This window comes from Loxodonta africana, chromosome 11 (assembly GCF_030014295.1).
Source record: "Loxodonta africana isolate mLoxAfr1 chromosome 11, mLoxAfr1.hap2, whole genome shotgun sequence".
NCBI lineage: Eukaryota > Metazoa > Chordata > Mammalia > Proboscidea > Elephantidae > Loxodonta > Loxodonta africana.
In genome coordinates, this window is record NC_087352.1 from 10,334,219 (window position 1) to 10,351,703 (window position 17,485).

The following is a 17,485-nucleotide window of genomic DNA, read 5'->3' on the forward strand; positions in this document are numbered from 1 at the left end:
AGTCGATTCCGACTCATAGAGACCTTGCAGGACTGCCCCATAGGGTTCCAAGGAACAGCTGGTGGATTCGAACTGCCCAACTTTTGGTTAGCAGGTGTATCACTGCACACCAGGGCTCCTTATACTCACCATTACCCTCCTTCTTTCAGTCATCTAAAGCCAAAACTAAATCAAACCCGGTGCCGTGCAGTCCGTTCCGACTCACAGAGACCCTACAGAGTGGAAGTGCGGCTGATCCCCTAAAACTGGCATTCCCGTTGATACCCGGGCACTTCCGCTCGGGCAGGCTGGTGTGCGGAATTCTGGGAAATGTAGTCCAGAAGCTGTGTGCAGTTACGATCACTTCCGCTCTTAGAGCGTGCGGTTCCTGCTATGGTTTTCCTGCTTGTGTTTGTTTCTTCTGCGTCTCGAGACACTTCCAGACTCTGTGGACCTGTGTTTGGAACCTGCAAGGACCAGGACATCGATTCAGTGTAAAGAGGTCGCGGCGCAAACGGAGGTTTGAAAGGCGAGGGCGGCTGTTTGCATTCCCCTCGGGAGACTTCCATTTGGGGCGATTCGCGCGTCCCTTGGTTGGAGAAGGGCTCGGGTCGTGCGTCGCCTTATTGGAGGGTCTCCCGGGCTCTCAACTTCCCAATCCACTTTCCTCCGCTTTGCACCCACACTGCTGCTGCCAGTTCCACTCGCTACAGCATTGGGCGAGTTACTTTCTCCGGTGCTCTGTAAAAAGACGATACTAGTAGTTTAGTGAAGGGGCCCTGGTGGCTCAGTGTTAAACGCTCGGCTGCTAACCGAACGGTAGGCAGTTCAAACCCACCGCCCGCTCCTAGGGAAACTGGACCTGGTGATTTATCTGCTCTCGTCAGGATTACAGGCTAGAAGACCCTATGGAGCAGCTCTCTTCTCTCCTGTAGGGTCGGTATGAGTCGGAATCGACTCGAGGCCGAGCAACAACAAATACTTTCATGACAGAATTGTCTTGAGAATTAAAAGACGCAGTATAAGCGTCTTAAAATTATTCCTGATACGTCATGAGTGGTACTATCTCGTTGATTCCGAGTCATGGTGACCTTCTGGTTGTTAGTACTAGTATTTAATTTCCTGAGAAGCGCTCCGATAGGGTCCCTGTTAATAAATAGGAAACTGAGGCTTTAATAGACACAGTGATTAAGTCTTCCTTCACAAACCTCTCTGCGATAAGACATAGGTTAACCAAAACCTCTGTTAAAGCTTGTGCAAGGAATTTAAGTTAACCAAAAAGTAAGTTAGCCTTTGCCCTTGTTTCTTGAGAGGACAGTTCTAGGCCTTTGAAATATCCTGAGCAGTTGAGGTGCTTTATTATTTTAAAACCTCCAGACTGCTTGAGGAATTTTCAGATGAAGGGGGCTTGGTCGGGACAGAGAGCACTTAGTGTTCTGATGCGAGCTGCTGTCAGAAATGGGAGCATGTTTCCAAGGATCGGGTTAATTAAGATTAGCGAAAAATAACTTTCTATTGCACTTCTTCTTCCTCTCCTTAAAAACCTCTTTTGTAAAAACTGCAAATCAATGACGGTGAATTGCAAATGTGGAGGACTGCGTATTGTCAAATGTTTTTGTGTGTATATTTTAACCACAGTTTTAAAAAAGAGGCTGATTGTAACTGCCCCTCATTGGGCCCTCCTGTTTTTCCTAAACAGGGGGGTCTTCCTGTGTGCATACTGACTAACTGATGGAGTGAACCCTGTATGTTTCCATTTCTTACTTTCTTTCTTTTTTTTTAACACTTTGAATCAGAGATGTAGTCAGTTTCTGCTGCAGTGGTCTTGACCCTTGTTTCTGAGTGGGGCTGGAAGATGGATCTTCCTGGATCCTCTCTGACCTCTTTCCTTAGGAAGGAGGGGGCTGTTTCCAGCTGGTCAGAGCGAGGAGAATGAGCTGTGATGTACAGGGGACAGTGAGCAATCATTGCAATTCACAAACTCCTTACTTTGACTGGAAACCCTGATGGCGTAGCGGTTAAGTGCTACAGCTGCTAACCAAAGGGTCGGCAGTTTGAATCTGCCAGGCGCTCCTTGGAAAATATTGGGCAGTTCTACTCTGTCCTATAGGGTCGTTATGAGTCGTAATCGACTCGACGGCCCTGGGTTTGGTTTTATTTTGGTTACTTTGACCAGCCCCTGCTTTTCCAGAAGGACTGCACGGAGGTAGAGGTAGTGATGCCTTGGCTACTGGTAGGAGAGCCCCACATGATGAGAACTCGGGGCTTTTCTTCCCCGGAGATTTTCATGTGTATTGTAGATTGTGTGACATGTATTCTGGCATGGGTTAAGATTTAGTTGATAAGTTTCATTCTTTGAGTTTTATGTAAATTAGCACTCTCAAAGAGAAATATAACAGACATCTCACTTTGATTTTAAGTTTTTTTTCGCACCAAACCCAATATTCCCTGTAAAGATATTGCAGACCAAATTTCATTCTCCCGTTGGCTTTTCTTTTACCCAGAGTTGCTGATCTCTTCTTTCCTGTTCAGAAGCCAGGCTTACTAAGTGTGACTTTCAAAAGGCATGGCTGAAGGTGGGTGGAAGGTCTGAAACCATCTTGTAACCTTAAATCATTTAATCTCAGTAAAAGGGGAGGCCAGGGTTCAGTCAGTTATATTGAGATTGCCCAGTGGTCTATGATTTATTCTTCTCCTTCCTCTTTATAAGCCTCATTGTATCTGACAGACTTGGAGCCATTCTTTCTGAAATCAAAATGGTCTCTATGTGTATAGAGTAACTGTTCAGAGTAAACCTTCTGCTTCAGTTTCTTTGAATGTTGATTATTTGTAATACTCTATGATTCCACACCGTGGGTCTGTGAAGTGGTACGGCTTTTTTCCCTGTTTTAAAGATGAGTCATTTACTTATACTCACCAAACTAGTATAGGTGGAGCTGGGGTTGGAACCTCAGCAGCCTGAGACCAGAGTCTGAGTTCATTTTCTCTGGGATATATTCTCTATGAGCCACAGGGAACTGGCTGGAATGAAATCGATTGTACCTTCCAAGCAAGGCTAATGGGCTTGAACTCCTCTATGGTCTTTTAAAAATTCTCAACTATTTAATTTTATTTGATTCCAAAGAATGTTTTGGAGAGGCTTCCCTGCTCTTTCATTAAAGGCCCCTGACAGAGCTTTACGTGTTCTTCTCCAGTTCCTATTTTGCAGTCTCCTTGGCTCTCTTTGTGTTGATCCCAAATTGCCGAGCACTGGCGTAGGCCATGCAGAGACTGGCACATGCCGTGAAGTCCTTATTTTCCTGCATCATGACCGGGAATTTCTTTTAGGCTTTTGGTGTGGACATCTCCGGCCCTGTCAGCTGAGTGGCCAACTTGAGTTCCTCAGTAGAGCAGCCTCCCTTTTTGGGGGGACAGACGGCTTCTGGGGAAAGAGGATAAGCCGCTGCACGTTGGCCTGCAGGGTCCCCGTGGACTTAATCCTCCTGCGTGGATCCACAGAGATCCCGATGGTCTAGAATGCCGGCCACCTTCAGCTGTTCCAAACTGAACCCCTGGTCAGCTTAGGCTTTGGTGTGATATCGCATTATGTGCACTGCACTATGGGTGCATAGGTCCAGATGCAGGGTGCGGCGCGATGCTGCGGGATTTTACTTGTAGGGCCTTTTGTCTGCGGATCTCCTGCCCTTCCTGGTTGAACCGTATGGCCGTGCACCGCTGCTTGTCCTTCTGGAAGTGGTGCTTCAGGATCACGCCATTCTGGCTGTATGCTGTGGCTAAGGCCCTCTTCAAAGCCGAACAGCCTAGCAGACTGGAGAATTCAGAAAATACAGAAATAAGCAGAGAAAAAAACTGTTCGAATTACCTGTGACTCCTGAATATAAAGATAGCAACGGCAGTGCTTGAGAGGCATTTCTGTATAGTGGCTCTTTGTGGATGTATGTGTAGTCATTTACATACAAGCGTTTAACAGAATTGATAACGTACTTTCCTTGATGTTTTTCCCCTTGTCTTTCCTAACTGTGGAAATTCCCAAACACCTCCAAGAAAGAAGACACAATGAACTGCTGTATATTGTCATCATCATCCTTATTATTATCATTACTATTGTAATTACCAAGACTACTTCCTGATTATTTAATGTTTTATTTTTATATAATTTCAAACCTTTGGGAAAGTTGCAAAAAGAATATAAGGAACTCTCATATATCTTATACCCTGATTCACCAGTTGTTTACATTTTGCTTACTTGCTTTGTTGATGACTCACGGCCAAGTACCATCAGGAATATACCAGTAATCAAAGACAGGCTATTTTCTCTTGCTTCAGACAGGAAGCCTGCAGGTAGCAGGGAAAAGTTGGAAGCCCTGTGGGACAGTTCTCCCCTGGTCTGTAGGGTCGCTATGAGTCGGAATCGACTCGACCAGCAGTGGATTTGGTTTTGGTTAGAAGGGGCTGCTTATAGGGTTTTAGCATAATATGTTGTTAGCTGCCTTAGAGTTGACCCCAGCCCGTAGTGACCTAGGAATGTGGAACGCCCACTGCCCGGTCCTGGGCCATTCCCTTGATTTGTTGTGGGTCCGGCGGTGTTCTGTAGTGATCCACAGGGTTTTCACTGGCAGGTTTTCAGAAGTAGATCACTAGGACTTTCCATACAGTCAGCCTTAGTCTGGAAGGTCCCCTGAAGCCTGTTCAGCATCGTAGGGTGGTAGCCGTGCATGAGGTGCGTTTCCTGGAAGTCAACCCATGTCTCCTGCGTGGAAGGCAAGTGTCCAGCCTTTAAACCACCGATTTGTCATGGCTAAATCGATGGCACTGGGTGGGCTTTAATACACTAGATGCTTTTAAACATTATACTAGGTGAAAGTAGTTAATATTATTATATCTTAGATAACAGTAGGAAACATATTAGATAACATACTGTTACCTAATACCCAACTCATATTTAAATTTCTTTTTTCTCCCAAAATAAGCCTTCTATAAATGTTTTCCTTTTAGTTCAGGGTCTAATTTATGCATTACCTTTAGTTCCCATATGTCTGTACCCTCCTTTCATCTAGAAAGATTCTTTGGTCTTTTTTGTTCTTGTTGTTTTTGAAAAGTATGGGCAAGTATTTTTCATGTCATCAGTTCAGATGACGCCCTATTGGCAGCGATACTACAGAAGCGTTTAGGTGTCCTTTCAGTGCAGTATGCCAAGAGACCAGTGATGTGGGCTTGTCCCAGTATTGCTGATCTCAGCTTTGTTCACAGGGCTTAGGTGATATCTGCCAAAATCCTCTCCTGAACCATTAGTATTTTACCTTTTGTAGATAATAAATTTGGGGGAGATACCTTTATTATTGGGCATTCTACTGTAAAGACAAACTTCTCCCCTATTTATTTATTCATTCAAATATAAATATGAGCTCAGAATCCCCTCTTCTTTTCAGTTTTGTTCCTTTGTGATCAGTGCTGCTGTGAACTTACACATGCAAGTCTTTCTATCGACAAGTCTTTAAGTGGACATGTGTTTTCAGTCTCCTGGGTAAATACCTAGGCAGGGAATTCCTAGGTTGAGTGGTAGTTTCATATTTAACTGCCAAACTGTTTTCCAAAATGGAAGCTATTATTTTCCAGAATTGTGATTTTTAATAAAAACTAAAGTTTTTTTTTTCCTCCAAGCATATTTATCTATTTTATTCCTCTGCGTTTCAATTAGTTTTATCAAAGAAATACATAACCTTAGTTGAAAGCATTCAGGGATACTGTAAGATTTGCCAGCATTTGCATTGTACCTTTTTATGTTGATGAAAAGGCCTTATTAGGACCTTTCTGCTTAGCGACAGGTTTCGCTTATTTTCACACCTTTTAGAAAATAGTTGTCTATGCCAAATTAAATATTGTTGTTAAGGCAACAATATTAGGGAACACAGACGCACCTATTTAACAGAGTTTTCAGAGAATACATGGGACCTTCACTCGGCAGCATTCACATCAGAAGTCCACATATCTGACCATGTTCTTTTGGTAAAAATTAAATTTATAAGGATAATCACCTACTACAGAATGTCATGTGCTCTTCCATAGCTGCCAAGAAATAAGAACACTGATAGACTTCTAAGAGTTTTCCACCTTGTTACAATCCCATCGGTAGGGACTCTCTTACTTCCTGTTTTACAAATGACAGAATTGAGGCAAAGAGATGTTAATTTACCAAGATGACATAGCTAGTGAGAAGCTGTACCAGGATTTGAACCCACATATATATATTGACCCCAGAGCTGACTCTTATTCAGTGTGTTATATTGTCTGAAATGCTATTGTACTAGAATCACAGTTGCTACCTTGGGGGCGACAAGGCAGCACTGGTGAGGGGACCACTATGTGGAGCTGTAAGGAGCGTTTACTGGACCCGGACTGATAGCGGTCAAGGGCACCTGGTGTCCACATGTACATCAATCCGTGTGCAACTGCAGCCACCCAGATGGAGACTCTTGGCTGATTCACAATAAGCATCCATGAATGTGAGCAACATCCCTTGCCACCTTTTTATGTCTTTCTTCTCCTTCCCTAGTTCAGCGTTCCTAGGACTCTGTGTATCTCAGGACTCTGAATATCACCAGAAGTAGGAAGAAAAATGAGCACATTCATGGTGAGTGGAGCTTACCTTTTGCTCTTGAAATACCTCCTCACTACACAGATTGAACGCTTGGTTATCTCTTTCTTATGAAGCCTCAAGGAGAACAACAGACGCTTGTTGACGTGTTATTTGCCGGGTACTTGCTTTGTATGTTTTTCACTGACTTTGGATTTTTTTTTTCTATTATTTTATCTTTTTTTTTTTTTTTTTCTCAAAAATAAGAGTAATAGAAGGAATAGGAATGAGTAATCCTCACACTTCACTATTCCGTCACTCACTAATTAGCACCTTTTGTTTTTTCATATTCTTTTCCACATGTACTTTTATAAATTATTAGTATTCATTATATACATTTAATTTTAAATTGTTCACTTTTCATTTACCGTTGCGAAGCAGAAGCCCTGATGGCACAGTGGTTGAGAGCTTGGTTACTAACCAAAATATTGGCAGTTCAAATCCACCAGCTGCTCCTTGGAAACCCCATGGGGCAGTTCTACTCTGTCCTTTTAGGGTCACTGTGAGTCAGGACAGCACTTAACGACAACAGACAATGTTGTGAAGCAGTTATTTTTTTGTGGTTATATCATTTTCCAATTGAATTGTTACACCTTTGTATTTTTAACTACTTCCTACTCTTAGACGTTTAAGTGGCTTTAGAATTACGTTGTTTTTAAGTAATATTTTATTGTGTTTTCAGTGAAGATTTACACAACACTTTAGGTTCCTATTCAGCAGTTGCTACACAAATTGACCAATGAAACTGGTTTCATTATTCACCATGTGTGAACATTCTCAGTATTTGTGTTCTAATTGTTCCATCTCCATTAATATCGTTTCCCTGTTCCCTTACATTCTCATCTTCGTTTTAAAGTAATTGTTGCTAGTTTGGTCTCATATAGATTTTTTTTTTTTAAGGAACACAGTACTCATTGGTAATATTCTTTATTTCATGAGCCAGCCTAGTATTTAACTAAAGATGACATCAGGGGCTAGTTTCATTTCAAGGTTTAAAGAGTATCTCATGGCAGTAGTCTCAGGGAGTCCTCCCGCTTCAACATGTACAGTCACTCTAGTTTGTTTTTTTTTAAAGAAATTTGAGGCAGTATCCCACATTTTTTCTCAAACCCTATCAGGGTCCCCCTGTTATGACCCTGAATAGAAGAGTTAATAGTGGTAGCCAGTCACCATTTTGTTCTTCTGGTCTCTGGGTAGAAGGAGGCCATGGTTTTGTAGACTATTAGTTCTGTAAATTAGTTTCCTCTTTGAGTCTTTGGTTTCCTTCTTTCTCTTTTACTTCGGACGAGTAGAGGCTAGTAGTTGTATCATAATTGGCCAGGAATGTTATTGTTTTAAACAAGTACAATGAGATTGGTCTTGTATAAAATATTTTTCCCTAAAACTGAATTCTGAAAAAATTCTACTTTTCTTCAGCCAATGTACCATTTGTCAAAAGTACTTTTTCAGGTGGTACGTCAGCTCCTTGGTAGATGGAGTATTCAAATATGGCACATTCAAATATGTGTAATAGGGCCTGTCTCCGCTACACATCAGTATTACTGTATCTTATCACATTGAAGACCTGGAGTCTTCTTTCTCATGCCGGAGTCATTCCTTGTGTGTGTTTTATTTACTGGTCTATTTTTTTTTTTTTTGTCCTTCATGTTTTATTTTATTTTCCTGATGTAGTACATAGAAGTAGTTTAGGACATCCCTTGGTAATACTAGAAGACTTGTCAGATGTTTGAAGTTTTGTCACTACATTTACTGCGAGCAGCTCAGGGAGGGTGTGCTTGGTTTCTTCATCATTTTAAATGTGTGAAATATGAGAAAGCTGCTTAAGTTTCCACAGGAAACCAAGGATCAGAGGAGTTAGGCATTCTATTCAGCAAAAAGAGCTCTCCTTATAGGGACTTGTATCTAGTAGTGTGGGTGCCTGGAGTGGCATCCTGAGTGATGATTTCCACAAGTGACACTGCTCCTCCCCTGGCCCTTCACTCTGCGCCTCCCCTCTCCCGATGTCCACCTCCTCAAGTGCACTGACGCACTCAGAGCCCCATCCAGACAAGCACAACGATTAGCCTGGTTGTGGTATAAAATCTTTAAAAATTCCTCCATGGGGAAAAAAAAAAACCTACATGGTGTTACAAGAAAAATAACAACTTAGGGTAGAAATATTTACAATGTGTATGCCAGAAATAGACATAAAATTTATTGTAGAAATATTACAGGATCATAGTACAGAGGAAAATATCAATATGAATATAGGCGAAGAGCATGAATAGACAAGTTAAAAAGGAGAAAGAGACATGCCACTGAGTATATGAAAAGATGATGGTATTCATTTGTAATTGAATAAATGAGAACTATAAAATGAATTCTTTCCTTATCAGATTACCAAAAGGATGTAAAAATTTTTAACCCCTTTTGTCATCTATGTAGAGTCAGGAATACATACTGTCTTGAAGGATGAGTCAAAAAGGAAGGAAATCGGCCTTTATATGATTACAATTGTAAACGTGCTTAATTTTTACCATTTTAATTTTCATTTGAAATTTATCTTAAATGTTCAGACAGGAGACTAAGATCTACATAAAATTGTATTCTGCAATTTTTAGAACTGATAAATCTACACCATCATTTCTGTGGTACAGATGACATCTGACATGTGAGTCAAAGCCCCAAACTCTAATCATATGATGGTAATTCTGGTGTGGCCAGCCCCCATCCTGTGTCATCTTGTTAGCATAAACTCCCTGGTTTGGTACCAGGGACCATCAGGACTAACAAAAAGGCTCTAATAACTGAGGAGATTCCAAGGGTTTAGAGGCTACCTGCCTGGAACCAGGGACAAAGGCCAACCAAATTCTTTCTTTCACACTTGGAATACCTCGAAGCCTTGAGTTGGGTTGAAATACATAACAACTACAGTAATAATTCAATAATAGCAATAGATAATTTTTATTAAGCACTTACTCGGTTTTAGACAATGTTGCAGGTGATGTTTTTGTGTCTGTGTGTGTATGTATATATATGTAGATGTGTTTCCTTGTATATCCTTGAAAGAAACTTGAGTTGCACAAACCATTGAACAAAGAGGAAACTAAGATATGTAGGGGAACTTGTCCAGGGACCCCTGACTAGTAAGGGCCAGAGCATTAGAATACGCACGCAGGCATGGTGGCTGCAACTCATTGCATGAAATGTTGGAATTCCGGGATGTGGTGTGTGTGTGCCTTGAGGGTTGAGAGCACGTACTACATACCTGTCTAAGAGAGGATACCAAAATTTTATTAGTTTTGCAAACGTTAAAGAGTCTGTCTGTGGTAGGAGGATGGTTGGTGCTATCAAATTCTATTGAAAATAAATTGGCCATGTCATTTGAGGCAGCTGGCAACATGTGTTTCCCAGCATGCAACATTTAGAGTTCTAGGGGTTTAGTCTGTTGACAGCAAGTGGAATACAATGGCTCTCATTCATCACCTCACTCTGGGCGAAGCTAAGAAAAATCCATGTATGGGACTGGCAGGATAGAAGAAGGGCTGAGAAATGTACAGATGATTGATGTTCCCCCAAATTTAGAACAGCTTCCCCCCATTCTCCCAAACTTTTTAAGAGGACAGTAGTTCTAAGATGGGGTATACTCGTGCTTGATGTTGTAGGAATCGGTGACATTCGAGGACGTGGCTGTGGTCTTCACTGAGGAGGAGCTGGGGCTGCTGAACCCTGTCCAGAAGAAGCTGTACCAAGATGTAATGGTTGAGAACTTCAGGAACCTGATGTCTCTGGGTGAGAATAACTTCTTTGAAGGATCTTTATCTCTTCAGATTTTCAAGGTTTTGAATGGTCTTGGAATAGTGACCTGAGTTTTGAGAACTGATTCTCCTCACAACAATTTTCTATGAAATAAAACCAAGTAGAAAATATCAGAGTTCATTAGGAAGGAAGGAGCACATTGCAGCACACACCCTGGCTGATTGCATGTGTGGTATGAGAACCAGGAGGAGGAGAAGTAATGAAAGCAGACATTGGTTTAGGATTTGGTCCACTTCTGTTTTAGTGATACATATTTACGTATGTCTCTCTGGGTCTTGAAATAAATGGCATTTCTTCAAATGTGTCATTTTAAGAAAAATGTTGGAAAAATAGTGCTCCTGATTACTTCATAAGTGTGCGGTAGAAGCGCAAATTTCTAGTAAATTATACCAGCACTGTGTTCATTTTAAAAAGGTTATTTTTTACTCTTCACAGGCCTCCAACCCTTTATACATGTTAAATTGCACTTCCAACCAAAATCAAACCCATTCTCATGGAGTTGATTTTGATTCTTACCAAGCCTTTAAAAACCCAAACCAAACCCAGTGCTGTCGAGTTGATTCCGACTCATAGCGACCCTATAGGACAGGGTACAACTGCCCCATAGAGTTTCCAAGGAGGGCCTGGTGGATTCGAACTGCCGACCCTTTGTTTAGCAGCTGTAGCACTTAACCACTATGCCACCAGGGTTTCCACAGCAACCTGTTAGGACAGAGTAAAACTGTCCCATAGGGTTTTCAAGACTGTAATCTTTACAGAAGTTGACTGCCACATCTTTCTCCCCTGGAGTGGCTGGTGGGTTCAAACTGCTAAACTTTTGGTTAGCAGCCAAGCCTTTAACTGACCATCGGGTTTCCTATATTGCACTTAGAAAGGGGAAAAAGGCTTTTGCTGATGAAGGCAGCAACTCAAAAAGAAGAGAGTTCAGATCAGAAGCAGCCACTGGGAATCCTTGTAGATTATTGTCCATTTCTTTTACTTTCTGCCTTCCCTTTTTCCGTCACCCTGATCCAAATTGCTAAACGTCTCTCCTGGATTATTGCAACAGCCTTTCTACCGATTGCCCCGTTTGCAACCTTTCCCTCCTGAATTCTGTTTGCCCCATAGCCATCGAAGTGATACATGGGAAGTGTAAGTCAAATGAAGTCATTCACCTACTCAGAACACTTGGTGGCTTATTATATTTCTTAGAGTGGTTCGTAGAGCCCCACACAGTCTGGTCGTCAGCCCTACTTCCTCTCTGAATACACAATCTTACCTTTTTTTCCCCTTCCTCAATGTGTATCTGGCACATCATCTTCTTTATTTCTCAGATGTACCACAAATATTGTATTAATCTCTTACTGGTAGAAACTTGGTGGCCTAAAACAACACAAATTAATTATCATTCAGTAGTGTAGGCTGAAGTCCAATGTGGGTCTCTCGGGGCTAAAATCAAGATGTCAGCTGGGCTGCTTTCTTTTCTGGAGAATGTAGGGAACATCCATTTCATTGCCTTTTTAAGCTTCTAGAAGCTGCAAAGTTCTTTGCCTTGTGGCTCTAGCCCTCCAGTTGCAAGGCCAGCGATATTGCATCACTGTAACTATCTTTCTGTGGTCACATTTTCCTCTGACTCTACTGCCTGGCTCTTCCACTTGTAAGGGTCCGTTTGAATATATTGAGCCCACCACATATTGTAGGATAATCTTCCTACTTTAAGGTTAGCTGGTTAGGAGCTTAAATTCCATCTGTCACCATAATTTCCATTTGCCACGTAACCTGACATATCCTCAGTTTGGGGAATTAGGATTTGGAAATCTTTGTGGGACTGTTATTCTGCCTACTGGACACCTCTGCCTCAGATCTCTTTACTCGCTCTTTGTCTGTCTGGGGTACTTCTCCACCTAAAATTTTCCTGATCCCCTTCCGTATGCCACTCTGGTCTCTTCTCTGTTTTAACGTCACGCGAGAAGCCTTGTCTCTCCACCCTGTTAAAATACCATCCTCCTTTATTCTCCTTGCCCTCTCTTATTTTGTCATATCTACTCTTTGTTCATCTGCTTATCATCTGTCACTCCTACTGGTATGTTTTCTCTAAGAGTGAAAGATTTTTGGCTGTTTTGTTTACCCTTCCCTCCTCAGAGCCTAGAATTGTCTGTGGATGTGGCAGGTGTCTACTTATTTGTTGACTTAATGGATTGAATTAATGTACAGAGGGACCTCTCTGTCCTCCTGAGTCATAGAGATAGCTGATAGGTGATGCACAAACCAGAGCGAATGAAGAATGTCGCAGAACATTTTGTCTTCTGATGAACGTCTCTCCATGTTCTAATCTCTTGGGTGCCCTTGTGGTGAGTGTGTGTGTACGCACGCGTGCACATGTAACAGTTAACCCACATCCTAGGAAAACACTTAAGCATTGTGGCTGTGACTGTGCTGATATACTTTCCATGTGGCTTTCCTGGAACCTTTCATCAGGGGCATATTCATTTCTCGAACGAAATACTACACCTTTATATGAGGATTCTGATGTCTACTTGTGAGACAGGCACTCCTACAAGAAAAAAAAAATCTCCTTCCTGAGATTTTAGACAATTAACCAGGACAGCTTGATTTCCCTTGAAAAATTTGACAGCTGCTGCCCATTTGCTCTTCCGAAGTCCACATCACATCACTACTCCTAGGTGTCCCCTTCCCTGAGCTAGAGGGGGCAGACTCAATATGGAAGGAACATGAGTCAGACGGCTCAGTGTCGCCTATATTCCCGATCATTTCAACTTTGCATTAGAACATTTTACTTAACGAAGGGGTTGATAACTTCCTGATCCAAACTGTTCCAACATTTTCAAGCATAAACTGTAGTCATAACAGCATCTTCTGTTGTAACCAGTGGAAGTATTTCATGTTTGTGTAGATTTACGTATGACTTCAGAAAGCATTTACTGTTAACGGCTTGTGATTAGGCTGTAGATATTTTCTGTTTTTTTTTTTTTTTAAATGTTCATTACAAATTTTAAAATTTATTTTACAGCTCACTAATAGGCTGTAGTCTTCAATTTGAAAAACTGTTGTGAGCATTCAGTTCATCTACATCCACCGATTTTCAGTGCTGTTTTCAAAGAGACAGCCCAGAAGGCTCTAAGGGAACCTGTGATAGGCCCTCGCGCTTGGTTTCCACTGAAGTGACTTTTTGCCTTGGATCTTCTCCTCGGCACCATCATTCCTGGTGGACCTTGGCTCCAGTACAGCCTTTTGGTTTCCCAACAAAACTGCAGCTTCCTTCTCCTTCCCTATTTTACAGCACTTACTTGGATGCCTTTTTGTTTCTGTGACTTGACTTAAATGTTCACAGAAACGTCAAGCAGGGATTTATTTATCCATTTAGCGTGCACTTGTTGACTGCCCACCATGTGCCGTGCAGTCTTCTGGACACAGTTATAAAGCAGGAAGTAGTGCAAATGCTTGTGCTTATTGATACTGCGTTGTAGTCAGAAAGACATACAATTAACAAAAATGACCTAGTTAGAGTGTCACAGGGGAATAAGTGTTGTGTAGTATAGAGTCCTATAGGGTCGCAATGAGTCGGAATAGACTCGACAGCACTGGGGTGGGGAGTATAGAGTCAAGGGGGATGGAAGTTCACAGAGGAGAATCGGCCATGCACAGAGTTTATTATTTGACGTTGACTCGTTGATGGACTGACAGTTGAGCAGTGACCTCAAAGAAGTAAGGAACCATCCAAGGAAGTAGCTTATGTGGGTTAAGTTCAAAGCAGAATGCAAGTCGCTTTGTACGATTGGCTTTTCAGAAAATTGCACTGTGCCCTTTTATTTTTTTTCTCTCCTCCCCGTCTCTGTCGTCAAAGGTTAGCTTGTATTGGTTCGTTTTTTTCCCCTGGAGATTGTGAAGGTCTGAATTACTGTCAGATTTCAGAATAGTGTATGTCATCACTTCAACTTTTTTTTCCCCTTTGTCCTTATGAAGGAATCTTCTCAGCCAGACCTAAAGGAGCACTCTCTGCACATATGCCTTATTTTATTCATTAAGCGATAGTGTAATCTTCTCCGAAATCTCCAAGTCATTAGAACCATTCTAGGGCCTCTCAGTTCTTTAGGGATAGAAGTAATTTTCCAATAAAATAAACCAAGACAGAGTTCTACACAAACTGTTTAAACACCTGCTGAAACTAATGAGGCAGCTTTTAATTGAGTATTCCTACAGGAAGGAAAGAGACGTTCTACTCTGTAAAAATTTCCTTCAAAATCCCATTGCTCTCAAGTCGATTGCGACTCATAGCAACTCAATGTGACAGAATAGAACTGCTCTATAGGGTTTCTAAAACTGTAGATCTTTACAGAAGCAGCAGACTGCCACATCTTTCTCCCGCAGAGCAGCTGGTGGATTCGAGCCTTGTACCTTTCGATTAGCTGCTGGGTGCTTAACCACTGTGGCACCAGAGCTCCTCTATTAATTGAGGTGTTTACTGAAAAAATAATCTGAAAGTATGCACACTTTTGATTGTGTTATTGCTTTCCTTAAAGTTTTATATATTCATTTTAGAAATTGGTGTTTGGTCTTGTTAATACTTAGTGGGTTGGAGCCCAGTGCATCTGTTCTTGTTTTTGATAGTGTGTAAATAGGAGAACATGATATGCAGTGGAAAAGATGAACTGAACTTTCTCTGGGTTCAATAATGTCCCATTCCCTGACTAAGTATGAAATACTGAAAACTCTTAACAAATCTTTCACCTGTCTATATCTCTGAATTCTCTGTCCTTACAGGAGGCAAGAACTCAAGGCTGGTGGAGACTGTTCCACAAGCAGAAGCACAGGAGGACATTTCCAGCTTGCATATCTGGCAACAAATTGCAGGTGACTTAACCAGGTGTCAAAATTCCAAGATAAATAAGTCTCAGTTCTACAAACAAGGTGATTCATCCTCTCCAGTTGCAGGAGGACTAGTTAATATTCACACAGGAGAGACACCTCACCAGTGTAACAAGTGTACAGAAACCTTCAGTGATGTCTCCAGCTTTGATCATCATCAGCGTTCACACTCAGAAAAAAAGTCTCTCACGTGTAGTGAGTGTGGAAAAAGCTTCCGTTATATCTCAGGTCTTCGTAATCATCAGAGAGTTCACACGAGAAAGAACCGCTATAAGCCTGATGAGTGTGGTAAGGAATTTAGTCAGAGTTCACATCTGCAAAGTGATCTGAATGTCCACACTACAGAGAAACTGCACAAATGTGAGGAATGTGGGAAATGCTTCAGTCATAGAGCAACACTCACTGTTCATTGCAAAGGCCACAAAGGAGCAAAACCTTATAAATGTAAAGAATGTGGGAGGGCTTTTAATTATCTTTTTCATTTTCAGGAACATCAGAGAATCCACACTGGAGAGAAAACATTCACATGTGATACATGTGGTAAGAACTTTCGTTGTAGAGCAGCATTTAATACTCATTGCATGGTCCATACAGGAGAGAAGTCTTGCAAATGTGAAGAGTGTGGGAAAAGCTTCGCCTGTAACACATATTTTTATACCCATCAGTGTGTTCGAAGAGGAGAAAAACCTTGTAAGTGTGAGGAATGTGGTAGGAGCTTCATTCATCCTTTGCAATTTCAGGACCATCAAAGAGTTCACATTGCAGAAAATCCATATATGTTCAACCTATGTGGAATAGGCTTCATTTACAATTCAGATTTGCATTCCCATCAGGCAGTCCACACTGGAGAAAAACCATATAAATGTGATACGTGTGGGAAGGGTTTCAGTCAGAGTTCATATCTTAAAGTCCATCATAAGATCCACAATGTAGAGAAACCTTTTAAGTGTGAGGAATGTGGACAAGGCTTCCATTGGAGTTCAAGACTTCAGGTTCATCGGCTGATCCATACTGGTGTTAAACCATACAAATGTGAAGAGTGTGGGAAGGGCTTCAGGCAGGCTGCACATCTTTTGACCCATCAGAGAGTCCACAGTGGAGAAAAACCGTTTAAATGTGAAGAATGTGGCAAATACTTCAGTACTAGACAAAATCTTCACGTTCACTGTAGAATCCATAAAGGAGAGAAATCCTACAATTGTGTGGAGTGTGGGAAGGGCTTCAGGCAGGCTGCACATCTGTTGACCCATCAGAGAGTCCACAGTGGAGAAAAACCATTCAAATGTGAAGAGTGTGCTAAGTACTTCAGTAGTCGATCAAATCTGAAAACTCATCTTAGAATCCACACAGGAGAAAAATCATATAATTGTGAGGAGTGTGGGAAGGGCTTCAGGCATGCTGCGAATCTTTTGACCCATCAGAGAGTTCACAGTGGAGAAAAACCATTCAAATGTGAAGAGTGTGGGAAGTACTTCAGTAGTAGAACAAATCTTCAAACTCATGGTAGAATCCACACAGGAGAGAAATCCTATAATTGTGAGGAGTGCGGGAAGGGCTTCAGGCAAGCTGCACATCTTTTGACTCATCAGAGAGTCCACAGTGGAGAAAAACCCTTCAAATGCGAAGAGTGTGGAAAGAGTTTCTGTCAGAATTCACACCTTCAAGCCCATCAAAGAGTCCATAATGAAGAAAAGCCATACAGATGTGAAGAGTGTGGGAAGGGCTTTAAGTGGAATGAGAATCTTAACACTCATCGGAGGGTCCACACAGGAGAGAAACCATTTAAGTGTGAGGAGTGTGGTAAGTACTTCAGTCATGCCTCAAGTCTTCAACATCATGAGCTTGTACACACTGAAGAGAAACCGTACAAACGTGTGTGGTAAAATTCATCTTCACAGCTACAATCTCAGCAGAGAGTTCACACTGGGGAGAAACCTTAGTAGTGTGAAACTTGTGGTAACAGCTTCATTTGAAGTTCAGATCTTATAAATCACAAAATCCATGCTGGTGATAAATATTCTGAAAATGGTAATAGTGGTAAGGATATCTGAGAACCCTCACAGGAAAAAATTATACAAAATACAGGCTTTTAAAAATATATGTGAAACCTGAATTCTTGTAATGCTTAGATCTCTATTTCTGTTAAGAAGATAGGTTGATGACAAGGAAGCAATTGAAAAAAAGCTAATCCTTACAGGTCATTAAAAA

The 17,485-nt window shown here is 41.6% G+C and overlaps 1 protein-coding gene and 1 pseudogene across 1 annotated transcript; one reads left to right on the top strand and one right to left on the bottom strand.

Annotated features, from left to right (window-relative positions):
* The first annotated feature begins 323 nt into the window (after positions 1-323).
* LOC100661411 (zinc finger protein 234-like) lies at positions 324-17,268 on the top strand. The gene is made up of 4 exons (XM_023543132.2): positions 324-499; positions 6,533-6,610; positions 10,258-10,384; positions 15,173-17,268. Exons 2-4 carry the CDS (start codon positions 6,596-6,598, stop codon positions 17,158-17,160), a joined length of 2,130 nt encoding a protein of 709 aa, XP_023398900.2. The 5' UTR covers positions 324-499; positions 6,533-6,595; the 3' UTR covers positions 17,161-17,268.
* Positions 3,156-6,414, bottom strand: LOC100661126 (large ribosomal subunit protein eL13-like; annotated as a pseudogene).
* Positions 17,269-17,485: the final 217 nt, after the last annotated feature.